General features: G+C 50.2%; 1 protein-coding gene across 3 annotated transcripts in view; it reads left to right on the plus strand.

Annotated features, from left to right (window-relative positions):
* Nucleotides 1-2: 2 nt before the first annotated feature.
* The window catches only part of NCSTN (nicastrin), a 28,397-nt gene continuing 1,706 nt past the window's right edge, over nt 3-26,693 (plus strand). Inside the window, exons 1-17 of one of the 3 annotated variants that reach the window (XM_065653776.1) lie at nt 3-170; nt 419-523; nt 2,280-2,403; nt 2,891-3,009; nt 3,778-3,923; nt 4,105-4,255; nt 4,678-4,787; nt 5,606-5,758; nt 7,076-7,180; nt 7,352-7,429; nt 7,578-7,747; nt 8,948-9,050; nt 9,325-9,420; nt 9,927-10,014; nt 10,153-10,304; nt 11,063-11,275; nt 12,748-13,438. In XM_065653776.1, coding sequence (XP_065509848.1) covers nt 59-170; nt 419-523; nt 2,280-2,403; nt 2,891-3,009; nt 3,778-3,923; nt 4,105-4,255; nt 4,678-4,787; nt 5,606-5,758; nt 7,076-7,180; nt 7,352-7,429; nt 7,578-7,747; nt 8,948-9,050; nt 9,325-9,420; nt 9,927-10,014; nt 10,153-10,304; nt 11,063-11,275; nt 12,748-12,870 — 2,148 coding nt within the window. In that variant the 5' untranslated portion in view covers nt 3-58 and the 3' untranslated portion in view covers nt 12,871-13,438. Of the gene's footprint in view, nt 171-418; nt 524-2,279; nt 2,404-2,890; nt 3,010-3,777; nt 3,924-4,104; nt 4,256-4,677; nt 4,788-5,605; nt 5,759-7,075; nt 7,181-7,351; nt 7,430-7,577; nt 7,748-8,947; nt 9,051-9,324; nt 9,421-9,926; nt 10,015-10,152; nt 10,305-11,062; nt 11,276-12,747; nt 13,439-26,693 lie in introns of those variants that run through there. The other 2 variants (XM_065653777.1, XM_065653778.1) reach the window with 2 other exon arrangements.

The following is a 26,693-nucleotide window of genomic DNA, read 5'->3' on the forward strand; positions in this document are numbered from 1 at the left end:
GCGGCTTCCGGCGCTGCCCGGGCGCGGCCGCGGCGGAGGAAGCGGAAGGGCTGGGAAGATGGCGGTGGCGGGGAGAGCCGGGGGCCGGCGGCGGATGGAGGCCGCTACTGGGAGCTGCTGGACCCCGTTCCCGGCCTGGTGGGGGCTGCTGCTCGCCGTGCTTGCAGCGGGTGAGGCTGGCTGGGAGGGGGGCGGGACGGGGCGGGGCAGGGCAGTCCCGACCTCCCCCGGGCTGGGGCGGAGGTGGGGAGGGCCCCGCCTGGCCCCCTTTGACATGGCGGCGCTGGGAGCCCTCGGCGCCCCCCTCCGAGCTGTGGAGGGGCTCGCTTTTCCTCACCCTGAGCTGGGGAGAGCCTTTTAAGACGTGGGGAGCCCCTAGTTCGGCTCCCTCTGAGGCGGGGCTGCGTCTTCTCCTCAGGCTCCTGCCAGGGTAACTCGGTGGAGAGGAAGATCTACATCCCCTTGAACAAAACTGCACCGTGTGTTCGCCTCCTGAATGCCACCCACCAGGTCGGCTGCCAGTGTGAGTACAGCAGCGGGCCCCAGAGCTGCTCTCTGGGGTGGCTGTGCCATGGGCCGGAAGATATGCCAGAGGAGGTTCAGGTTAGACAGGAGGGAAAGGTTCTTCACCCAGAGGGTGCTGGAGCACTGGAACAGGCTCCCCAGGGAGGTGTTGATGGCCCCAACCTGACAGTGTTCAAGAAGAGACTGGACAATGTCCTCAGACACACGGTGTGAACTGTGGGGTTGTCCTGTGCAGGGACAGGAGTTGGACTCGATGATCCTTGTGAGTCCAACTCAGGACATTCTGTGATTCTATAACCCTGTTCAAGCAGGGTTCCGGGCTGAAGTTAATGTAGAAAGGGCTTCCTGTGAGTCAGTGTTTTACTCGTTTACAACTGAGTTTTGCTTTCATTCAGCCACTCCCTGCAGCAGAGGTTGGCAGCTGCCACAACAAGGCAGCACAGCCGCGCTTGAGCTGGCAGATATCTGAGGGTACAAGGTTCTCTGACGCCTCTTCCACCCTTTGCTGTAAGCCCACTGCCTGAGCAGGCAGCTGTACGCCATCCTGCTCCCCTGGCACAGGCAGTGGCCATTAATTACAACAATTACTGATTGTAGGGATTGACAAGATGCTTGTCTTTATCAGGAGCTTCTTCTGAAAGCACTTTGTCTGCTTTCATTCAGACAGGGCGAAATGACGAGCAGCGGACCTGCTTTGCTTCTTGTCCCCCTTTGCTGCCATGATCTTTTTGCCCTTTATCTTCCCCCATGCTCCTCCGCAGCTTGTGCTGAGCTGTCTTTGAGCAGCGGGTTTCTGAATTTGTGATCTTTACTCCTTGAGGAGGGGCAGCACTAACCTGGCTCTGTGGCTGTGGTCCTTGAGGCTGGTCCTGGCTCCTCTGAGTTCCTTTCTATTTCAGGCTGCAGTTTCCTTCTGTCCTTCCTTATTCTCTTCAGTCACAGGAGGCCGTCGTTATCTGAAGGTCCTTAAGTGCTTTGATGAGCTTAAACAAAAGATGCTTTCAAAGCACAAGTGCTTATTTCTTAATGTATGCCCTTCAGCATCTTTTTCCTGTACTAAAAGCCACTGTTTTCTGTCCTGCTTTAGCTAAATGGTATCACTTCACCAAATTGCTTCCTCCAGCCCTTTAATCCTGTGAGCTGTTCTTCCCTAAAGCCCTTAGGAATACATTGCTCTGCCCTTAAAGCTGGTGAGGGGTTGGAGCACAAGTGTGATGGGAGCAGCTGAGGGACCTGGGGCTGTTTAGGCTGGAGAACAGGAGCTGAGGGGAGACCTTCTGATCACTGAACTGCCTGAAAGGGCATTGGAGCCAGGGGGGGTCGGGCTCTGCTCCCAAGGAACAAGTCACAGAACGAGAGGAAACGGCCTCAAGTTGTGCCAGGGGAGGCTGAGGTTGGATGTTGGGAACAATTTCTTCCCCAAAGGGCTGTTGGGCATTGGAACAGGCTGCCCAGGGCAGTGGTGGAGTCACCATCCCTGGAGGGGTTGAACAGATGTGGAGATGAGGTTGTCAGGTACATGGTTAGTGCTAGATTTAGGTTATGGTTGGACTCGATGAGTTCGAGGGGCTTTTCCAACCAGAATGATTCTGTGTTTCTATGATGTGGCACGTATGGACATGGTTTGGTTGGACTTGATGATCTTCAAGGTCTATTCCTGCCTAAATGGTTCTATGATTCTATTCTGGGGTGGTTTGGGGGTGTGAAGGAAGTAGATGGCTGTGACACACGAAGGGCACACTCTCTTTCCACAGCCTCCATCAGTGGAGACATGGGGGTGATCCACGTGGTTGAGAAGGAGGAAGACCTGAAGTGGGTGCTTGCTGATGGCCCTCACCCACCCTACATGATACTGCTGGATGGGAACCTCTTCAACAGGTCAGTCACCATCAGCTTTTATCTTCCCAGGGTAACACAAGCCCCCAAGACCACTCTGGGTCCTTAATCTGATGGTAAAAATGTCATTTTTCGAGTGACAGATGACAAAATCAGACCTGACTGCACCAAACTATATTGAGGTTGAAACATTTGTGTCTTTACTGTGTTTTAGTGCCTGAATTTATTTCTTCTTAAATGGGCTGTTTTGCGGTTAGAAGGGCTCTGCTCTGTATGAATTCTCTTGCCATGTTCATTACCAGCAGTTACTAAAGTTCATTAAATAACGTGATTAAGATTGGTCATGTCTCTTCCTGGGCAGAGCAGGAAAGAAGTGGTTGAAATTTTCTCCTCGTTGCTGTGGGCATAATCTTATGTAGAAGAAAATGAAAAAGGGATGTTGGTTATTTTGATCAAAATTATTTCATGTGCTCAACTGTAAGAGCTTGTTAATGAATTCAAAATTTCACTCATGTTTTCTGTGTTCCAGGAGGGTGATACTGCAGCTGAAGGGAACCTCCCGGGTCTCAGGCCTTGCTGTGACCATGGCCAAACCCAACCCTCCCCAGGGCTTCTCTCCTGGTTTGAAGTGCCCCAATGATGGGTTTGGTAAGGAAACGTTCAGTCTTGATCCTCATTGGAAGGAAGAAAAATGATGCCTTGACATTGGATGGTCAAAGATGTGCGAAGAATAGCTGAAGTTGCAACTCCACTTTAATGTCAAAATGATGTTTAAGATAACAGGCTCAATATCTCCTTTCAAAGTGATTGGTCTGAGCTGGAATCTCATCAGTTCTCAACAAGGGCTGGGAGGGGTGTTTGGGAAAGACTGGTAGATAAGCTGACTAAAACAGCGTGAAGTCACAAAGGTGTTAAACCTGACCAAGGGTGGTTGTAACTTCCTTTAACACGTGAAACTTGTACTTGGTCCACACATGATGGTAAAAGCATCCTCTGTTTGCATAGATTGAGCAACGAGCGTGTTAACCTCCCTGTCTGGGCCAGTCACTACTTTTTAAAATTCCATCCCACCTCCTTCATTTCCCTCCATGGTTTAAGTCAGGTTTTCGTCTCACTGGTTTTTCATGCAGCAAACTTACTGTATCGCCCTTGGAGGGGAGAAATCGCGACGCCTTCAGTAGTTTGCACAGAGCTTTCTCCTATGTGTCCACTCCTGCCATGAGTTTGACACGCTGACTTTTGTCACATCTCTGCCTTTGTGCTGTTTGCACAGTAGCTCCATCTCTCCAAGCTTTTGTCAGCTGGTTCCTGAGCTTGTCATGGTGCTCATTCTCTATTTTCTCAGCAGACCCTACCTTTCCTGCCGTTTATTCTTCTCTTGCAGGCTCTGATTCACCTGTTTCTTTCTATTGCCAGGTGTCTATTCCAAAGATTACGGCCCTGAGTTTGCACACTGCAACAGGACTCTGTGGAACCCTGTGGGCAGTGGGCTGTCATATGAGGATTTTGACTTCCCTATTTTTCTCCTTGAAGACGCCAATGAGACTCAAGTTATTAAGCAGGTACTGTGCTTCCTCAGCGAGCAGAAGGGGAACTCCTGCACTATTCAGGAAAGGGAGTGGAAGTTTTGTTTTCTCTCAGCTTAGATATTGAAATCTACAGTAAAAGTGTCAAATTTTAGATGCAGTACACAATGTTTTTACAGGAATACGAAGTTTTGTCCTGATTTTTGTTTCCATCCAGTGCTATCAAGATCATAATGTCCCTCGCGGTGGATCAGGCCCCGAGTACCCTCTCTGTGCCATGCAGCTTTTTTCTCACATGCACGCTGTCACTAGCACCGTCACCTGCATGAGGCGCAGCTCCCTCCAAAGCACCTTCAGCATCAATCCAGGTGAGCAGATTCTTCCTTTCCTCGACATTATGCCTGGTGGTAAACATCTCAGTGGAATACAGTTGTGCAAAAGAAAGAAAATTTTAGAGTTTCCCTAAAGGCTTGCTTGCCAACTGAGCTTTTTCAAAATATGTTTGTTTTCAGTTTGGAAAATAATGTATAAAAAGATGGGACCTAATACCTGCTATGTAAATCATCAAGAATGGCTCTGAGCTTACTGCTCTGTTAGGCTGTGTGTGCATGAAATTAAATCCTGATGAGTGTTTTACCAGTGACTTTCCTGGGGCCAGGACTTCACCCCCACTGAGCACAAATTTTCTCTTGCTGTAGAGCCACTGATGAGCTACAGCTGACCAGAAAGCTCATTTCTCACTTGTCACTGCTGTAGGCTCAACTCAAACCATGTTTTTTCTGCTTCCTAGAGGTTGTGTGTGATCCTCTGCTTGATTACAATGTCTGGAGCACCTTGCAACCTATCAATTCCTCTGGAAAAGTTGATCCCGAGAAGGAAGTTATTATTGTTGCTACGCGAGTAGGTACCTCTTAATCTTGCTTTTAGAGTGTGGACTGGAAGGATTCTGGGAAGGCATAGACTTAGTCTTATGGGAATATACTCCTTGTATATTTTAATTTCTTCCCGTGTTTCAAACCTTCTTTTAGATCTGACTGGCTATTGTGGTTCTGCAAGTGTGAGCCTTTCAGCTGGTAGTTTTATATATATTTACTTATTGTTTCAATATAAAAGCATCTGCATTTTGTTTCTTGCTATCTTACACGAAATGTTTTTCAGCATCTTCTTCACTAATGGAACCAGACAAATCGAAGTAGTTGGTGTGTCTGTTACGCTTTCCTAAGATATTTCACATCCTTAAAATGTGTTACAGAGAAGGAGACAGTGCAGTTGGCTCATCTGTATTTTTTGGGAGAGGGAAACTGAATCACTTGGAGTCAAGCACTGAGTCAGTGTGAGGGCTGAGAAAGAAGTATGCTTCCCCGTCTAGCAGTCTGTTTTACAGGCACTTTACACCTTCCAAAGATGCCGGTTCAAAACTCCATTTTGTTTGCCATCTCAGAGGCCAGTGCTGAACAGTGCTGCCAGTGTTAAAATTACGGCACGCTCGATAATCTCTGTTTTGGATCAGGGCTGAGGGTGGTGGGGGCAGAGCTCTGAGGCCTTAGGACTGCCGCAGCAATGCAATTGGTATTTTCGGTTATGTTAGATGGGGTGCTTTGGTTCTTCCCTTATCAGCAGGATGAGTGGGATAGGAGGGAGGCGATGGATTTGCTTTCCTGGTACAGTGTTCCTCTCTCTGTGTGCACATTTCTTATGCCTCCTGTCCACGCTTACAGATCGACAGCCATTCCTTCTTCTGGAACATTGCACCTGGGGCAGAGAGCGCTGTCTCTTCCTTCGTCACCCACTTGGCTGCTGCTGAAGCCCTTCATAAACTGTCAGATGTTCATTTGCTGCAAAGGAATATCATGTTCACCTTCTTCCAAGGGGTAGGAGCAGCAGCATCACTCCACCATTTGGCTTGTTCTAAGATAACAAATCAACCCTTGGCTCCCTGCAAATGAATTTTTTCCCTACTCTTTGTGCAGAGTCATTTGTTTGCATCCCCGCACCATGATTTTCTCTGCTCCCCCAGCAAGAACGAGATCTTAGTTGCACTGGGATAACAACAGCAAATGGAGCTTCCACTGGGGCAGCTCATTTTCTGCCCCACAGTTCATTCTGGATGAATGACACAAACTTTGCTTTCCCTCCCCTCTCCTCCCAGTGTGCCTGGCTGTATGTTTGTTCTCTGTTTCAGTTCAGGATGAACTGCAGTGGCCAGGCTTTAAATTCTGAAATGAAGCGCAGAGAAGGCTAGATTAAAAATATATGTGTTGACAGCAGCAAAATGTAGCTCATTTCTGAGAACTCAGCACTGGAGTCGGCAGCTGTGGAAACGCAGAACAAGCTTGTAGAGGAGGGACTGATGGCCAACAGCTGATGTTCCCCTCAAGGCATCTGTGCTGATGGCTTTTTTCTAGTACAGCTTTGTGAAACTGGCTCCCATTCTGTGGCCCTGTGATTCCCTTCATTCGCCCTGCTCAGCACATCCATCCCTAGCCAGAATTTCCTTGGGGGAGGGAGGTGTAGAGCACTATGGAGTGAACGTTCTCTGTTGTGCTTCCGGAATGGAGGAGGAATGATAAGACTTGGCTGTAAATTCGTTGTGGTGATGGCTGGTGGCTGGCTGACCTCACTGCTCGTCTCTGTCACCGGAATTGTCATTTCTGCCACCTTGCCTACCCCCCTTTTTTCAAGGGAAACAGATACCCCTCCTTTCAGGGAAGCTTCATATTTTTATTTCCTGGATTGGAGAATTGTCCTTTTTCCCTGACTTGCTGTCCTCCCTCCCCAAAACCAAGGAGGAGGATGTATGCCAGGGCAGAGGCTGTATTAATGTCTTTGCTGTTGCTCACTCTCAGTACCTTGCCAGATATCAGTGCTTGCTTAAGTCTGACTTTGCCTTTGTGCCTTTCTTGGTTGTGGAGCTCAATAGCTGTCCCCTGTATTTTGCTGTTTGCCTTAATTTTTGTCCTTTGCTCTGTCCCTGCCTACAACACCTTTGTCTTTGGTGCCAGGGACAATGTAATATTTACTTTTGGCGCATGCCAGGCTACACAAACCTTCAGAAATACTTGGTGCAGTAGTTGGCCCTCAAGCTTTTGGTTTTGTTCCACCTCAGCCTCTCAAGTATTGCTTTTAGTTGTGCCAGACAACAATCTGTATGTGATTCATGTGTGATTTTTTTTTTTTTTCTCTCGCAGGAGACCTTTGATTACATCGGCAGCTCCCGAATGGTGTATGATATGGAAAAAGACAAGTTTCCTCTCCGCTTGGACAACATTCATTCATTTGTGGAGTTGAATCAGGTGTGGGTTAAGTTAGAGGACCTTTTATTCCGTGTTTCTCTGATAATTTTGCTGTGGTTTTCCCAGCCAGCCTTTCACTGGTTTAGACTTTTCCCTGGACTGAACTTCCCTGCTCTGCAACACTCAGTGATTTCCAGTCATGTATTTATGGTGGGTTTTTTTTTCTTGCAGGTGGCTCTAAGGAATGGCTCAACTTTATGGATGCATACAGACCCTGTCTCTCGAATGAATGAATCTGTTCAAGTGCAGGTAATAGAAAGCAACATGTAGTCAGTCGTCTAGCCAAAATACTGTGGGATCTTCAGCACGCTGCAGATGATCAGGATGTTAACCTTTCCAGAGAAATTATAGATCCAGAAGAATAGTGGAACAGTGCCTTTTTGTCTTTTTTTTTCAGATTAAGAACTTGCTAGATATTCTGAGTAGCAGCAGCATGGGAGCAAATGTGAGTTTGCAGGAAGTTGGATATTCGCAGCCTCTTCCCCCATCTTCCTTCCAGCGCTTCCTTCGGGCCCAGCACATCCCCGGCGTGGTCCTGACTGACCACCAGACAGCTTTCCAGAACAGGTACGCCTGGCCCTCGTTCCGAAGGCAGCGGAGCCGGCAGAGGGCACCTGAGCTCCTGCAACGCCTGTGCCCGGGGTGTGCTGGCTAACATACATGTAGAGCAGCAGTTCGGGGGGAGTAGAGGAGGAAACACGTGCCATGTAATTGAACAAGCGCAACATAATTATTCTGACAACCGAAAGAAATCCAGTTTTGTACAGAAAATGTTCCCCACAGCTGGCTGGAAGCCAGAGGTGAGCAAATGGCAACTGAGCGTGCCTAAGCCTCATCTGTTCTTCCAGAAGCTAGCTGCCTTTTTTTTTCTTTTTTTTTTCTTTTTTTTTTTTTTAATATAGCTTTCTATTTGTGATGGCAGAAGGCCCCAGGCATTGGAAAGGGCACTTTCATTCACCTCACATGACCCTACTACAGTGTTTTCCTTAGAGATCCCCTGCTCCTCATCAACTTTGGAAGTGATGTGGGGTAGAAGACAGACATATGCCTCTCCCCTTTCCCCCAGACTCTTCCGATTGTTTCTTTCCCTTTATCTTCAACCCTTCTCTGCGGTTTCTGAGAATCTCTGTAGCAATCAAAGGGAAGTAAATTCCCTTTCACATCTAAATCTGCATTACTCTAAAGGGGTAAGAAGAGCTGGGGTGGAGGAAAAAAAACTTTGCTGCTGTGCGACCCGTCTTTACACTGGGAGGATGAGTCCCAGGCTGGCTGGGAATGTCAGACTATGCCATGGGCTTTCAGCCCAGTTCCCCATTCAGCTGCATGTGCCACAGATGCCTCGGTGTAAATCTCTTGTAGACTTCAGTTGGAATTCCTCACTGCTTTCAAGATGAGGCATTAATAAAATCCACTCACATGACTTGCATCCAAAGCTCTCATCCCAGGAGACCACCTGCATGGGTTGTCCTTGCCTCAGTTTCTCTACCCATTTAATAGATTGGGCTGTTGCCCACCTGAAGGCTAATCACAGCTTGGAAATTGCTTGGAGATCCTCAGATGGGAGAAGCTGCGGAAGGGCCAAGTTAATTATAAAGCCTCATTAACTGGTTTAAGAAGCGTGTGGCAGGGCAGCGCTTTGGCAGGGCCGTACCTCTGCTCCCAGGAGACTGCTCCCACTGTTTGCTTTAGGCAGACTCTGAATTTAATTCCATGCCCTGTGGTTTCTTTCTGCCCCTCCCCAACCTCTGTTTGCCTCCTTCTTTTCAGATACTACCAGAGCATGTACGACACTCCAGAGAACATCCGGATGCAATATCCCGAGGGGCTCAGCCCCGAGGAGACCTTGGAGTATGTCACGGACACAGCCAAGGTTCCTACTTCGCATTTTTCTTCAGCTACTGCATCTGGGGTGGATGGGGCTTTGGGCAGGGGCAGATAACAAGCAGGGTGATAGGGAGAGGGGGAAAGCTGTTTCCAAAAAGGGCAGGAGGAAGGCAGGAGTGCTTTGTACAGCGACAAAGGCGATAGGCACTCAGATGCTAGCCCAATGTGTTTTGATGGATGGGTAGATTCTGGCTTGCTCTCCTTGCTTGTTTTGCTGAATCTGCCTATCTTGATTAACACAGAGTGTTCTTCCTTTGCAGTCCCTGGCAGAAGTTGCCACAGTGGTCGCCCGTGCCCTCTACCGGCTTGCAGGAGGAGCCAACAACACCTCTGCTATTCAGGCAGATCCAAAAACGGTACGAGCAGATGGAATTGAGTCCCTGGCATCTCTGATGAGCCCTCATGTGCCCCCCTTCTGTCTCTGTTTATATGTGTTTACACAGCATGCTGTCCTGTCTGTCTCCATGAGGGCTTTGCCTCCCCACTTCTCCTTTTCCCCACCACAGCTGAATGAAAAACCTTTCACCCTTCTCTAGTTCCTTGCTTCTCTATCTCTGGACGGACATTAAACTTCACAAGCCCTCTACAAAACAGACCTGTATCCTCATTCCATAAGGCAAAAGAGGAAGCTGAGGTGAAATGGCAATGTGTGCCACAGGGATCAGCTAAGGAGTCTGTGGAGCTGAAATCAAACCAAATTTTCACAGCTTGGTCCTGAATTATATAAAGTTGTGACATATGGTCTCTCTTTTGCTGTGCTCTTGGCCCCTGTCATGTGTCAGACGAATGATCTTGAGAGGTATAGCTGTTAAGATGCTATTTTCTCTCCTCTTTGTATAAACCAATTTCCGTCTCTTTCCAGGTCTCTCGAATGCTGTATGGGTTTCTGATTAAAATGAACAATTCCTGGTTTCAGTCCATCATTAAACCAGACTTAAAAGGAATTCTGGGTAAGAGCAGCATAGGGAAGAAGAACACAGGAATGGGTTTGACCCCATGTGTTACCTGGCAGCTTTCTGAAGCGCCACACTTAACATTGTCTGCTTCTGGCCATCTCCCCGCCAATCCCATTTCTCTGACTGTTCCAGGTGAAGTTCCCCAACACTACGTCGCCGTTTCCAGCCCTGTGAACACCACCTACCTTGTGCAGTACGTCCTAGCCAACCTCACAGGCACTGTTGTGAACCTCACCAAGGAAGAGTGTCTGAACCCTGAAAAAACACCCAACAGTGAGAAGGAAGTAAGTATCAGTCAGAGTGGGATGACAGGCATCTGCTGTCCAATTTGCTGTTTTCTGCTTTTGAGGAAAGCTGATTAAGAATTCCTCATAATAACACATTGGAGAGCTGGGAAACTCCTCCAACAAGGAGGCATCTTAATGCCCAAGGGCTCCCCAGTTTAAGAAGGACAAGGAATTACTGGAGGGAGTCCAGCAGCAGGCTATGAAGATGATTAGGGACCTTGAGCACTTTTCTTATGAGGAGAGACTGAGAGAGCTGGGTCTGTGCAGCCTGGAGAAGAGAAGCTGAGAGGGGATCTCATCAATGTTTATAAATATCTCCAGGGTGGGTGTCTAGAGGATGGGACCAGACTCTTTTCAGTGGTGCCCAATGATAGGATGAGAGGCAGCAGGCAGAGACTGAAGCATAAGAGGTTCCATCTGAATATGAGGAGAAACTTCTTTACCTTGAGGGTGCCAGAGCCCTGGAACAAGCTGCCCAGAGAAGTTGTGGAGTCTTCTTCTCTGGAGACATTCAAACCCACCTGGACACATTCCTTTACCTGCTTTAGCAGGTAAGTTGGACTAGATGATCTCCAGAGGTCCCCTCCAACCCCAACCATTCTGTGATTGTGTGAAAAGGATCCCTTTACAGTGAGAACACTCTGTAAAGTCTCTCTTTCTCTCTGGGGACACCGGAAAGGTTCCAGAACAAGGGGGTAGTCTGGTTATTTGCTAGTGACCGTTTGCTGTCTCTTACTCTTGTGTTTTCTTTGCAGATGTATGAATATGCCTGGGTGCAGGGTTCCCTGGACCCTAACTCAACATCGCGAGTCCCCTACTGTGTTCGGTCAACCGTTCACCTAAGCAAAGCGCTCTCTCCTGCCTTCGAGCTGAGACAGTGGGGATCTACAGAGTACTCCACGTGGACAGAGAGTCGGTGGAAAGAGATCCGTGCCCGAATATTTCTGGTAGCCAGCAAGGAGCTAGAGGTGAGTTTGTACATGTCTGGAAGAGAAAACCAGAGAAAAAGCCAAAAGTGATTGGGTGAAATCCATAGGGCTTTGAATAACACCTCCTAACAGCTGAAGAAACAATTCAGACTTTGTTACAGGATCTTGTACCATCATCCTGTGTGAGCTCCTCAGTTAAGAACAGCCAGGCTTTGATCCTTGAGAAAGAGGTAACCAAGAATGCACTGCTGGTGATAACCCTACCACCTCCAGCCATTTGTGGGTTAATAAACTGGTCACTGGGCCTGAGACAGTGCAGCATAATCGCTGAACTCTGTGAATAAAGGAAGTGACAGGAGTCTTAACTCCTTCCCCAAGCGCAGGAAGCCAAGGCAGTGAATCTGGCTGTTCAGGTGTTTTACATGATGTGCAACCCAGATCTTCCTGCAGTTCAAATCTGCCCTCAACAGCCCAGAAATAATTTTTGCACAAACCTTCACCAACAAAAGCTGCTGTTGGTTCAGCGTCTCGGATTCTGAGCAGCCCTGAGCTTGGTGCCAGCAGAATAAGGGTTAAGCATACTGTCACTTTGGGACTCTGTGCCTGTCATGGTGTCATCTGGTTGGCTGTTAATGATGTCATGCCTTGTCAGGACAGACACCAGAGCTTCATCATCATGTGCTAGCAGTAAGTCACCTAAAAGCTGTACAAACCCAGGCAATCGTTGCATCTCTCAGGTGATTATTTGAAATATGAGCAATTTATTTGTGTGGCACTGTGACCTGCCTGTGCCTCTCGGCCTGTTACAGCTCAGTAGATCCTAGTGCCCTGGAGAGGCACAGCTTGAGCCCAGCCATCCAAAGTGTTGACCCATAGAAAATGTACCATGAGAGTCGTAGCAGTGTGTTTCTGGCCACTGTATGGAGACTGCCCTGAGATATTCGGGGGAGACTGGGAATGGGAGTCCTATCCCACAGGGAGAAGGGTTGTCGGAGAGGAATCTAATGGACTGGTTTGGCACTTAGGCTACAGGAAAGGTGCTGAGCAGGAGGTGATCTCAGTTATGCAGAGGCTGTTGGCAGATGTTGATTCTGCCAGTAACTGTGCTGCTTGAAGGCATTTACAGTTCTTTGCTGGAGGAGATGACAGTTCATGCGGGAGTAGCCGAAGTGTCATATGGAATGTTCACTAAAAAATCTTTGCAAACTGTGTCAACCACTCTGAAATGTGATATGTCCTTTATCTATGACACTTTTTTACCTTTTCTCTTAAACATTTGTTTATGTGCACTGTTGATAACTTCAATGAAAGCTGACCTGATCCTGTCTGGTAGTTGTTTTTGTCTAAGACTGTAAGGTCCTCAGATTATCTTTGTATTTTAATGCATATAGTGCTCAGTAACGAGCTGGTCTCTGTAGCTTCTGACAGAGACTCCCAATTGGATGCAAATTCTGTGAGGTGCTGCAGATTTGTGTGTGTAACAATGCTGAGTGTTTCTCATCCCTTCCTAGATAATCACTTTGGTTGTGGGCATTGCCATTCTGATCATCTCTCTCCTCGCCACATATTTTATCAACGCCAAAGCGGATGTGCTTTTTAGCATCCCACGGGACCCTGGGGCTGTGGCTTACTGAAGATGCTCTCGGGGCTTGAGAAGTCTTAGTCCTTGGATTCCAATTGTCAAAACTACACTGGAATGCCCCTCTCTGGATAGGGATGCAAATGGTTCTCACCAGAGCTTCCGTACTTGGGTTCTGGAGACTGAGCCCCAAAACATAAGAGACTTGCCCAGAAAACCATGCCGACCAAGCCTGAAAGAAACTGTGACTGAGAAGTTCGCAAAGCATTTCTTTTTAATTTGTCCTTACTTTTGAGCAACTTGAGAGGATTGGTCCTGAATGCCACCGAGACAACAATGTGGTGGATGTGTTCCCTAAAGGAAGGCAGGGGTGGAAAGGGGAAAGGTATTTTCTCTGGGATGAATGTGGACTAGCGGAATTACGTGGTGTTTGACAGCACAGGTTGCCTGTTAATGTCCGACAGTTGCTGTGAATCTGTGTTTACTACGATGCAGGGAGGGCAAGGTATGTTTAACAGATGATTAGATGTAAAATGTCCTTTTTTTAATGGTGCAATATTTTCTGGGTTTTGTATATATATAAATAGTTCCGTTTAATTAAAAAATCTCCACTTACAAATTAACCCATTGCCTATTTTGTCTAAGTTGCTGCCAAAAGGACCAAAACCACTGGATGTTGCAATATACTTTGGTCTTGGGAGAAATGGAGTTTGTCTGATTTGTTTTTTGGCTCTCTGTGGACTTCAAATTCTTTCTACAACTGGACAAAAGAAAGACATTGTGCTCTCAGGGATGACAGGGAATTGACTCGCTGGTTTTCAGACTGTAGGCTCTCCAAGGCAGGATGGCTCGTCACTCCTGATTCTTGGTTGGTCCCTGGGCACGGGTATAATAAATGTGTTTTATAGTGAGCCTACTCACACACTTTGTTTCTTTTGATGCTGTTGCTTAGTGCCCAGCAAGACCAGGCTCTGTTGTGACTGACCGAGCACTCAGATATTCCCGATTTATTCTTGTGTATAAAAATTCACTTATTCTTCAGCGATCATGATTCAAAGGTGCGATAGTGCTGTTGTTGGCTTGAAAATAGAGATGATTAATCGCAGAAATCAGAGCTGACTAGCACAAAGGCAGACATTGGCTTCCCTTCCCTAGAGGACAGTGTGGGCTTATTATGTTTAAGTCTTTTCTCAACTAGGTGTACACTCTGGAGTTTTAAAGTAATTCAGACCTTGTACTTTCAGTGCCACCCTGAGGGAGACTTTTTCCACTTGATAAAGGATCCTGCTATCAGGAAACTGCTCCTGATACTTGGTGAAGTGTTTCTGTGCTGGATTTCTTTGCGTTTTTCCTAGCAATACTGAAGAAACTTGTATCTCAATTTAAATTGAGATATCTTGTCTTTACAATAAGGGTTTTTATAGCCTCTAACTCCTAATCTTTGGACTCATTCCAACTTCATCAGAACAAAATCAGTGTCCAAAAATTATCCAAGTAGACTGTTTCTGTGCATTGAAGTATTTGGGTGAGACAGAAGACCTCGAAAGAGCGTGTGATTTGGCAGAGAATTTTATAAAATATATATTTTCCTTCCCTAAGGTAAGTTTATTATGTTTTTTTACATATCAAAATGCAAATGCTTAATTCATGGTGGAGCAGTGCTGTGTGGAGAGATGGTAGGATCGGTGATGGCTAATCAGCAAATTGAGTCGATATACACAGGGTTCTTGATAATTTTCAAATTAAGAATGCAGCCTTCCCATACTGTTCTCTCTTCTGTTTTTCAAATCTAGATTCTCTGCTTGGGTTTGGGCTTTTTTTTATTTTCCTGAAGGTTTCTGGTTGGAATTTTTTTTCCCTCCTCTTTTTCCCCATACAAACAGAAAGAAACCCTTTTACTGCTCCCAACCCCATTTTCCACTCCCAGCTTTTCGTTCAGAGCTGCTCTCTGGTGAGGCGAACAAACAGCTGCCTCCGTTGTCGATGCCGACGCTGCTCCTTGGATGGCCAACAGGTCTCCCTGTAGATGCTGCGATGAGCAACCCTCCTATCAGTGCCTGACAAAAGGAAGGGAGAAGCGAGGGCTGGCAGGCACTTCAGCAGACACACATTTTCCCTCCTGCTGCCAACACTGGAGAAGACTGCAAGTCTTCGCTTGACTGTCAGCCTAAAATTTCCCCTGAGCTGGGGGTTTGTGTGTCTCTCAAACTCTCTTGGTGCCAGCAATGTTGCTGCACAGAGGGGATAAAAGGAAAAGGCAGTGGCCGTCGGTGTTTCCAGCCCTCCTTGTCGTGTTTTGCCGTGGTCAGTAAATTTGTTTTGTTCAGCTGGCTTTTGATGATGAGGCTTGCGCCATGCAGATCTGAGCCTTCCTTCCTCTGGGGAATTGGGCCTGAGTGTTGGATGAAAGGGGGTGGGGAAGAAATAGTCAGGATTGTGGGATTTGTCTGGGAAATAAATGAGCTATGAGACCAAGTCCGAGTCCCCAGGTTTCTCTTCCCCAGACTGTCTATGACCGCTTCCCTGCCCCTCTCATTGTCCTCACTGGTGACACGGCCCCTGCTGCTGCCCTGTCTGCCCTGTCTCACAGGGGTGAGAGGATGCTCTGACACCTCGAGGTGAACTGGACCTGAAATACAAAGGTGTTTTGTTGAAGTAAAGCTAGCATTGGTGAAGGAAACTGCTGTGTGTGTTGTGGAGAATGAAATCCTGTTTTACACAGAAACAAGATGATGCAAAAAGTCTTAAGTTCACCTGCATCCCTCGTCAGATCATAAATGGGAGGAACTGGGATCTCTGACCTATCCAGTCATTTAGTGTCACTCCTGATCTTCAAACGAAGAGCTGACAGTGGATTTGGGAGTGCTCATTCCCTTCTGCTGGGAATAGGAAAGCCTTTGCAGCTTTTGTGTACAGCTACTAAATCGCTGCCCCTTAGGGAGCTGCTGTCTGCTGCTTTAAGCCCAGAGTTAGTGTCTTAGCCCTAGAAAGGCTCCCTCTTAAGCCATCCTTTCCGTGCCTTCAGTCTGAGTACAGTTATCTGCAGTAGATGCATCCCCAGTTTAAAAATGAAACAGGCTTGACTTCTTGTTTATCTTCCTTCGTAACATGCGGTAGCTGCCTTTGGTTTGGGGCTGAGTTTTATCTCTTTTTCGTCCTGCCCATTGTGGTGTAAGAGCGGCTGTCCTCAGCTGCGCAAGCCTTAAAGTTGATAACTCCCCTGATACGCTTTTCTCCATCACTCCTGAGATTATGTGCATTAATTAGAGCATCCCTAATGCTAATAAGCAATAGTAAGTGCCTTCTCAGTACATGAATGTGGAAAGTAGAGTGTTGGTATATGCATATGTTTATTTTTATCTTTACAGCAGAAACAAAATTACTGAGTTCTGAGGTGCAACTGCGTGTATTTTAATGTGTGCTGGCCTTCTTTGAGGTGAATGGCATAATTCCCCTGTTCAAAGCCCATTTGCTTCGATAATTAGAAAAGTTTGCATGGAAAATTATGCAAAAGGTAGGGAAAGCAAACAACTTTTCTGCTCCATGTCTGGTTGTCTTTGAAGCAGCCACCCATAGCAGAGTAACCCTGGCTGCCTCTTGGTCAAGGGAAGGGATGCAGCAAGGACCACTTGTGTCTGTCATAGCTGGTCCAGGAGGAAACAGTTACTGTGAATTGTTTCCCAGCTGCACGCTCTAGAGGTACTGAGCTCTTTTCTGGCTTCGACAGATTTCTCCTGACAAACCTTGCTGCAGTGTTTTAAGATACTCTCCCGGGTGACAAAGGTTACCATCCCTCTAGCAGAGCCAGCAGAGGAGGCAAAAGCTCACTCTGTTTCAGTTCAACATCACAGTCAAGTTCAGGTACTGGGAAAATATTCTTTTCTCTTAGACTTTGCCTTGTTGCTCAAATCATGAGTACTTCTTCCAGAACTACTACATTTTGAGGTTGTTTTACATTATTCCTGGTCTAACCAGTTCTTCTGATGCTTATAGGTGCTGGACGGCTTTGAGTTCTGTCCAAGCACTTGGCGTCCTTGGCATCTTTCAGGCATTGAGATCAGCAGGTCAGTTATTCTGCTGGCTGAAAGGGACTGAGGGTCTGCAAGCTCTTTTCTCTGCTCAACATTTGACCAAAGAAACAGGGAAGAAAAGTGAAAGCAGCTGAGTACCCACAGGCAAACACACCTTCAAGAGATGGAGCCTGGAAGAAGCAAGTTCTGCAGCCCTCTCCCAGGGGAAAAAAGAAGTGATGCAACTTCTAGCAAGTCTTGCTGAACTGCTCCTCCAAATAAACAGCCTGCTGATGCCAGCGAGGGCTGGGGCAGCCACTCCCAGGGGCAGCCACTCCCAGGGGCACCCGCCTGTCTGCACCTTGCACTGGGTTTGGTGGTGAGGGCTGCAGCTCTGCGTCTGTTCCCATCTCCTCTCTGCGTCCAGCTCCAGTGAAGCTGGTGCTCGCAGGGCAGCCCTGGAGAAGATCGAGAGGACACTGGAAATTCCTTTCCTGTCAAACTTGGGAGAGAAGCTGACGGCTTTTGGCTACAAGGTGCTGAGCCAGAAATAGAAAGAAACCCAGGGATCTCTCTGCCTCACTTTTCTCCTGACTGTCCTTGACTGTCCTCCAAAATTACCTTCATCCCTATACTTTGCATTCCACAGTTTAGTGAGAAGTCTCATCCTTACCGATATCCCCACAGCCTCTCCGTGGAACTCCCACCCATGCCTCTGGTACTGAGAGAGCGCCTGGATTACCCCAGACCACCTCCAGCTCTACCAAAGCCCAGACTCATTTTTTTGGGCAGCCTCCGACTCATCTTGCTGAGGAAGGCAGCTGGCGCATGCTGTCTCCACTGCAGAGCCCCCAGGCATCTTGCTGAGACACCCCCCCCCCTTCATGCACATACATAATTTGCAAGCATCAATTTCCTCTCCTTTCTCCCCATGCAACTCTACCAGGGATTTCTGCACAAAAAGAAGATGCCACTGACTCTCTTGACCTGTGAACTCAGCTGCCTCCCAGGAGGCAGAGGGCTGGGGCTGAGCCCAGAGAGGAGGGTTTGCAGCTGCCCTCGTGCCCTGAGGGGGAGACATATGGGGGTGACAGTCAATGAGACAAGGAGAAAGGAGAGGAAATGTATGTTTTCTTAGCGCTCAGCCTCTCAGCTCCTGGGAACTTTATGGCTCTGGAATATTAAGAGGCAGCAAAGTTAATTAATACCCAGAACAAAGCCAGGGCTGTTTGGCTTCTGGGAGAAGGAAGCGGTGGAGACAGGAAGAAAAAATTGGTGTCGTCTCAAATAATTTTTCTATGTTTTATCAGCAGCTAAAATATAGATGAAGCTGACTGGAAGGCAGAGGGCTTGATTTTTGGAGACCAAAGAGGCTTTCTGACAAAGGGCAGCAGAGTTTGTTGGGTGAGCTATAGGAGCAGCTCCCAGTGCATTATTCAAGCTGGGGACTGAGCTTGGGACATCGCAGAGCAGCATTCGTAGTACTGTGCTCTCTGTCACTTCCCTGAGAAGTCACTATTTCTCTGACTTGAGTTAACACTGCTGGAGTTAACACTTCTGCTCCCCACTTCTGCTCCTCCTTCCCCTCCAGTCTGCCCAGCTTCTGGTGCCTCTCCTGTTCACAGTGCTGGAGCCCCGTGTCTGTGCTTTGGGCAGCAGTGCTGCAGCTGGCCACAGTTGAGCTGTCTCACAGATGGCCTTGCTGGGACCATCATTTGCAGGGACAGAATTTAGCTTTAACTGCCAACTAAATATGTGGAGAAAACCCGCTTGCCTCATGAAGAAGAGCTACTCCTTCTGCACGCCTTCAAACTGCTCTAGATCTGTCTATGCTGAATACTTTAAAGAGCTTGAAGCTTTGTTTGCCCTGTGCCTCAAGTCTCTGAAGTGGGTCAGAGCCCATCATTTCCCTGCGTAGACTGGCAGAGCTTTGGTCTGTGGACCACTGAAGTGGGTATGGACATAACAGAGCCTTTGCATGATGCTGCTGTCTAAAGAATACATTGAGTCCTGTGTCCTAGTCCAGTGCTCTGTCATAGAATCAGAGAATCATTTTGGTTGGAAGAGCCCCTCAAGCTCATTGAGTCCAACCATAACCCAGCCCTGGCACTACCCCTGTCCCTGAGAACCTCATCTCTGGTCTGTCCAACCCCTCCAGGGATGGCGACTCCACCACTGCCCTGGGCAGCCTGTTCCAATGCCCGACAGCCCTTTCCAGGAATAAATTGTTCCCAAGATCCAACCTCAGCCTCCCCTGGTGCAATTTGAGGCCATTTCCTCTCATCCTGGCTCTCGTTCCTGGGGAGCAGAGCCCGACCCCCCCTGGCTCCAGGCTCCTTTCAGGCAGTTCAGAGATCAGAAGGTCTCCCCTCAGCTCCTGTTCTCCAGGCTGAACCCCCAGGTCCCTCAGCCGCTCCCATCACACTTGTGCTCCAGCCCCTTCCCCAGCTCCGTTCCCTTCTCTGAACTCTCTCTGTCCAGTAGCCTACGGTCAGTCTCTGGTAGTCCTGCTGCCATGATTGTTGACAACCGTGTTCTGTGCCGTACCCATGAGCAGCTACAAGGTCCAGATGAACGAATGAAGGCAGCCTAGCTCAGGATGTAACTATCACAGCAAGCAAGGGCCATTGGCTGGTACCCAGCAGGCATCTGAGTCCAACATGTGTTTAAAATCAGGGTCTGACTGCTACAAATAGGAGCACAGGAACTGCCAGACTGGATCATGCCCAGGGTCCATCTCTGTGGCTGCCCTTGTCCCTGACAGGGACCAGGTGCTGCTGGGAAAGGCACAGGAGACCCTCGAGTGACCCCAAATCCACAACACCCTGATACCTGGGCACCTATTTCCCCCAGTGGGTACCACTGCAACTGTCTGCCCCAGCTCTGCTTGGCCTTGTCCCCGCTGTGTGCATTGAGAACATCCAGGCAGGTACCACCACAATGCCTGCGCATCCAGCCATTCATCTGCCCATCATCCAGCCAGCCATGTGCATTCCTGGAGGGAAATAACCAGGGCTGGAGAAAAATCAAAGGTACACACATACAGCTCTCTGCTACCCAGGTGATCTTTCCCTAGTGCCAGCACGGCCCTAACAGCAAGGTTTCTGCGGCTAATCAAGATCGACATACAAACAAAACAGTATCTCTACATCTTGCAGCCAGCAGAAAGGGAGAAGCAGATGGGCTAGAGGAGGCAGGGAGCTGCTGCTAAATGGATTGATGGAGAGGCCTTTAAGAGAGATGGATTGGAGAGGGAGCTGCTGGAGGAAAGGGCTGGGGCGGCCACACTGCAAATGGGGCAGGGGCCCAGGGAGATGATGGGAAGGGAGAAAGGCCTGCAGATAACAGATGGATGGACACAAAGACTGGAAGGGAAGAGAGGGACAGATGGACAGGCAATAGAGAGAGTCAGGAGAAGAGAGGGATCTGAACGTAATTAGATTGGATCCGATTATGACAGACTCGATTAGAGCAATATTATGATCAGGAACTTCTGTCGCTATTTGGCTTTTAGGGGGGAACAAAGCCAGAGAGCACGTGTGGAAGGGGGACAAGCAAAGGCGAAGGGAACTGGGAAGGATGAAAGGAAAGGGGCTCCTTGTGAAAGCTGTCAGTGGTGGTAGTGACAGATTGTCTAGTTATCGAGCACCGGGGCCGTCTGTCACCGACCGCTCACAAAACCTGCACTCAATAAAAGCCAGGGAGACAAAGGCGAGAAGAGGAGAGGGGCTATCGGAGCCGAGAGCTTCTGTCACAAGCCAGGCAAGCGTGCCCAGGGCATGGGGAGAGCCGTGCCGTTTAGGGACCTTCTGTTGTTACCTGGGCACATGCACAGTAAACACAGCTGAGCGTGCAAACACTTGCCGAGGGGTGCTGGGCCTTGCTCAGCCACCTACCCGCATGCACACGTACCCTGCGGCCCAAGTTTGCACGTGCACACACACTTGTGCACACACAGCTTGCACAGACAGCCTGCACACACACACACATTTGTGTGCTCTAACGTAGTGGCCCAAAAAGGCCTTGAGCCCTGGCTTTGCAGGGCATCATCACCCCAAGTGATGATTAGCAGCCTGCCTGGGTGCTTCTCCAGTGTCAATCCAAATAGCTCTGCTTCCCACTCACTGTCTGTGAAGAGTCTGGTAGCTGGAGCTCACCCAGCTGATCATCACAGTGTGGTCGGAGAGGCCTCACACCGTCTGTGCGGAGCATCTGAACCTTCACAGCCAGCTCGGGCTGCAACCATTGGTTGCAAAAGCATGCTGCAAACCAGACAGGGTGGAGCTGGCAGCTGCCCCCTCCACAAACTGCACTTGTGCACATCTGGACAAAGTCTAATGGCACCAAACCTGACACTGTGGATGGTACGGGATCTCTGATCGCTTGACTGCAGGGAACAGCCCAAACAGGCAGGTCTGCTGCAGAAGGCTTTGCCATGAATGAGCAGCTGGTGGTCACAGAAATGTGGGGGAGCCCAGTGCCTTTTGTTCTGCAGAGGGTCCTTGCTGGAGAGATGGGGCACAGTCCCACCGGTTGCATGAAGGTAGCAGTTGCTAGGGGCAGAAGCAGTAACACCCCCTGGGTCTTGATCTTCCTGGCATCGTGGTAGGGATCTTCTTCCAAATCTCCTACCCATCATTATGGCATCCAACCCCTCGCTGTGGAAAAGTTGTGAGTTCTTAGGGACATGGTTTAGTGCTAGAGTTAGGTTAGGTTATCATTGGACTCGATGATCCTGAGGGTCTCTTCCAACCGAAATGATTCTATGATTCTATGATTCTGGTTGGGGCTGCTCCAGCAGCACAAGGGTTAAAGCTGTCTGTTTTCCCTGACAAGCCCAGGCCAGTGTGGTCCCCAGTGGCTTTGTACAATATGTCACCTCATCTCCTGCCAAATGCTGCCTCTTCTAGTCTCTTTTCATACCTCACTGTGCCCTCCCTGCGTGCACGTGGGGAGCCCAGCTCAGGTCCCCCCGGCCCTGCCCCACAGCTCCTCTCTCTGCAGCTGATCCCTGAACCTTGTGTGTTAAAGTGGGCAAGTCCCGGAGGGCTTCGTCCCCTCGGATGGAAATGCCACAATGGACCCACTCGGGGTCAAGTTGAAGGTATCAAGAGATTTTCAAAAGTTGGCCGTGCTCCCGTCAGTGTTCGCCAGCCTCTTTCTCCTTGAATGATGCTGTGTTGAAAGGGAGGTTCAGGAATTCAGGGGAAATGGGGATTTTCTGCAGGCTCTGGGTTGCGGGCTCCTGCCATTAAGAAACCTGCTTGGTTTTGACAGGGAATCCCAGTTTCTCCCAGCTAGTAAGTTGGGCAATTCAGAAGTGAAGAAAAAAACTGGATGGTCTCTTGTTTGCTGTCCCCCAAATCCCGTCAGTTTTTGGACAGCCATAGGATATTTGAAGCTCAGAAGTTCTTGCTGAGAAGGTAGAGAATGAGGTAGCAGCCAAACTCCCAGGGACCAGGGCAGCTCCCCAGGCTGAAGGCTCTGATCAGGGACTGGGGAGGATTGCAGCCGCGGCAGAGATTGCGGAAGAAAGGTCTTGAGTTTCTTGCTTTGCCATCACCCTCCCACGAGACCCGTGGCTGTGGCTTCATCTTGCCCTGCTCCCCAGCGCAGCCTCGCCGGCGTTCACCTCACCTGCCATGAGCCAGTCGGTTCTGCAAGGCTTTGCACTCAGCATCAGGGAGGCATCCTGCCCCTAGACATTTCTCAGGTACAAAGAGCCACCATTTTCCAAGCTGAAGGACATCCCCAGGTGAAATCCTCTGTCCCGGCAGCACAAAATTTGGATGCTGACAGATAAAGGGGCTTTTGCAATCTCAGCTCTTACCTGCCGGAGGAGGAAGGCTGAAAGTCTTCATCATTCCAAGGCAGCGTTAAGGTGACCGTATTGTGGGAAAGGGGAGCGGGGGCTGTGTTGTGTCACTGGAGAGGGCTGTCCCTGCTTAGTGACCCCTGCCTCGGGAAGGAGCCAGGCAGCCGGTGTTCCCACAGAACACTGTGCATCGCTCCCTGGGCGAGCCAAGAGGATCCAGGGTGGTATTTCGGAGCTGCCAAATCCTCAGCTTGGGAGAACTGGAGCAGGAGCCTGCTGAAGGGAGCTGAAACGTGCCTGCTCGCCCAGGTGCTGCACGCTGCGATGGCCATGAGGCCAGCACAGACCAGGTCTGGCATTCCCGTGGGGGAGCTCCGGCAGCCGGCTCCGCTCCATCCCTCCCCTCCTCCCTGCGCCCAGCCCGGCAGGATGCCCGGAGCAGCCCAGCATCAGCTGCAGAGAGAGGTGGGGCCCTGCTGGCGCCCTGGCAGGGGGAGAGGAGCTGGCCCGGGGGTGAGCAGGCGAGACAGAGGAGGGACAGGCAGCACGGAGCGAGAAATAAATACAAACAGCCTGTCGGGCTCTCAGGGGAGATGGGGGGCCCAGGCAGAGCAAGGCAGCGTGGGAGGAGGGGGACGTGTGTGCAGGGGGATGTGGGGTGTGCAACGGTGAAGAGTGCACACGGCCACGTGAATTTGTACGTGCTGCCCGCGTGTCCACATGCAAGGCATGATGTGTGAGTGTGCAAAGTGTGCACGGGGTGTGTGTGTGAAGGATGCACGGTGTGCGTTGCATCTAGCGCCCTACCCAGGCGTGCTGTGCATCGTGTGCACTGGTCTCGGGGCGGATGTGGCTATTGCCACGAGCTCATTAGGCGAATATTGTTTTCTAATCAGTGCCATAGCAATGGCGAGGCAGGCTCCTCGCTGCCATCTGATCCCTCTGCCTCCTCCGCCGCTCACCCTGCAAACTCCAAGACCATCTGCCGATCCATGCCACGGGCTGGAGTCCGCTCAGGTGCAGATGCCCATCACCTGGCCTTTGCCTGCTGTGCAGGGGAGGGGGAACCAGCCCCCAGGGCCTGGGGAGAAGCACGGGGGGCCATAACCTCCAGCACTCGGAGGAGGGAGGGAGAGGATGAAGGTAGGAGACTCCAGCAAGCAAACTACAGAGACGTCTAAGAGGACACACATACATATGAGCAGGATGGAGGATGCAGGGGTTTACTGATAATGAGGACAAACTGGAGCAGATTTTTGCAAGACAGAGTTTAACAGGAAAATTTGAAATCAGAGAAGGGTGAGAGGCAGAGACAAAGTGTAACCCACAAAAGAGATCATTGTTTCGTCGTTAAATAGAGGATCAGCATTTCAAAGCAATACCTGCGTATTCTAGGTACCGCTTGCTTTCACTTACTTTCTCTCCTCACCAAACTTTACTACAGGTGAATTTTACAGCAGCTGCTGGGCAGGACCTATGGGATAGTTGCTGCTGCTGGTGGAATCTGTCTGTGGTCTGGGCACCCACCAGTGCTTACCCACCCCACACACGCACCCGCAGACCCGTGCAGCATGCGGCTGTGTGTCCACAGACACGCACGCGTGCCAGCGCAGCGCAGGCACGCAGTCTGGCTCCCACATGCACTCACGCCACAGCAGCAGGGGCTGCGCACCGGTGGGAGCCACCAGGAAGGCTGCGTCGTCAGTCCCACTTCTTCTGCAGACACCGCTCCTCATCCCACCCTGCACAGAGACTTGCCTGCCTGCCTGTCTCTCCTTCTCCCCTTTCCATGTTTGCTCCCATCTCTCTATTTCTCCTTTATGAAATATGCATGGAGAACAGATGTCGCCTTCTCCCGGAGCACCCCCACCCTCCTCCCTCCCTCTCTCCCAGCCCACCACCTCCATCCACCCTCCAGGACCACATCCAACCTCCACCTCCCTCCTCTCCCGGGGGCTCCAACCTCCCGCACAGCCAATGGCATCCCCTCGCTTGACTTTAATATTTATGAGGGGGGGAGCACTGGAGCGGCCAATGAGGCAGCCGGGGTCGGACCCAGCGTGCGAGGCTGGGGTGTATATATAGCGCATGGGGCACATGCCTCTTTGGGGTGTCCATCTCAACTCCCACTCCTGCTCTAGGAGTAGCATGACCGGGCCCCAAGGCCACCGGGGCTCCCCCTGACCCCCCAGGTCCGTCCTGTGGAGCAGGACACCGTGCGCACCCAGAGAAACTTTTTGCCTCCTCAATGGACAGGTGAGCCAAGCAATTCCTCCCTCCCTGGATTACTTTAGCTTCATCCTGCTGGAAGAGAAAAGATGGAGCTTGGGAATGGTCATCGGCTTGGGGGTAAGGTGGCTGTCCTGGGGCTGGGTGGACAGTGCTCCTGGATGATTCTGAGGTTTGATGCTCGAAAATGGGAGCATGGCAGGTGGGGAGAGGGAGAGCGAGATAAGCAGCGTGGTCTGTGTGGGATGGAAGCCCTCTGCGCAAAACTTACAGGCTCTCTCGTGAAGGGGCTTGACCCTTCTGCTCTCACTCAGGGCAAGGTTTAACACACAAACCCGCCCGCGCGCCCTTCGCTTTGGGCTTGGCGGTGGCACAGGGGATTTCTGATCAGGAAAAAGGAAAGATACCTACATTCAGATGGCCTTAAAGTGGGCACTAGCCACAGTTTGCATGGCCAGGGAGTCCTCAAAAATTGTCATACTGCTGGTCTGGAGTGCAAGGCAAAGGGCAGGCGAGGAGGTGGGAAGCATTGCTTCCCCTCGGGGGTTTAAGCATTACTGAGGTTTTGCTGAAGGCAGGACTGGAGCAAGTGTAGGTTTAAAGGAGGTTCTTGCAGTAGATTAATTTAGGAAGACAACAGTTTACAGTTCATCTGAAGGAGAGTGAAAGAGCCCCTCAGAGCACAAGTCACCCTGGTGAAGGGAAAGCTTTTTGAGGACTGGACTAACCCAGCAAAGGAAGAGTGGGAGAAGGAGTTTATTTGGGTCCAGTACTGGAACTTGTCTTCGTGCAAATGGTCTGGCGTCTCCTGCTGACATCCTTCTGTGACTGAGAACAGAGAGAGACCCCGTGCAGGACTCCTGCCTCCCGTGTTTGATACACCTTGGACTCACTCGCAAGGATGCTGAAACAGCAACAGCGACATGTCCCGCAGCCCATGTCTGACTGGTGAGTGCTCCCCGGGCTGTTCCCGGGCCAGGTCACCATGCTCATCTGCCCAAGGAGAAGGAGTTTCTGCAGCCTCTCCTCCACCAGGATGAGTGACGCGCTTGTGCCTCAGTGCTGGTGTCCTCGGAGGTGGTTTGTCTCCTTCCCTGCCCTGTGCTGAAGCGACGAGGCCAGGAGGCGGCAGAGCCGCTGGGCAGTTCCCTGCTGGGGTGGCTCACCTGCACGTGGACAGCACCTCCAGCACGGCCGCGGGCGGATGAGACAGAGCCTGAGTTTGCAGAGCAAAACTAGATCAGGCCTGTGGTTTTCAGAGCAGCAGCGCCGGGGTAAGAGGGAGACAGAAGAGCGGTGAGGAGAGTGCGAGAGATCAAATAGAGTTCCCCATCCCCAAGAAGCAGGGGAGAGTATTTAAAGAGAAGCTGCACATGTGAGCGTGATCCTGGGATGTCCACGCGCCAACTCCTTGCCACAGCCCTGGGGCTGAAAGTGCAGAGCGGCTGTGGCATGCGTCTGGCCCCAGGGCTGACCTGCCCTCCTTGTCCCGGCCCCGCTGCCGGAGCGGTGCTCCAGGGAGGGAGGCTGGGAGCCGGGCAGCGCTGTCAGCACGCAGGGGAACGCGGCCGCGGCCGGAAGCCTTGATCTGGCAGCAAGGCCTGCCCCAGGTTCGCTTTGGGTGGTGTTCGCGAGGGCAGGGCAGGAATGATCCCTCCACCACTGAGTGCTAGAAGGGAGGTCCTGGGTCTGTGGGAAGGAGACGAGAGTGGAGAGAGAAAAGAAATTAAAGCAGGGGGGGAATGCAGGAGGCTAAAAAGGTGCAGGAGTCACCATTGTGGTGGGTGGCTACAGCAGACGCGGCTGATTCAATAACTTCGTCAT

The sequence above is a fragment of the Caloenas nicobarica genome, chromosome 31, assembly GCF_036013445.1.
Source record: "Caloenas nicobarica isolate bCalNic1 chromosome 31, bCalNic1.hap1, whole genome shotgun sequence".
Classification (NCBI taxonomy): domain Eukaryota; kingdom Metazoa; phylum Chordata; class Aves; order Columbiformes; family Columbidae; genus Caloenas; species Caloenas nicobarica.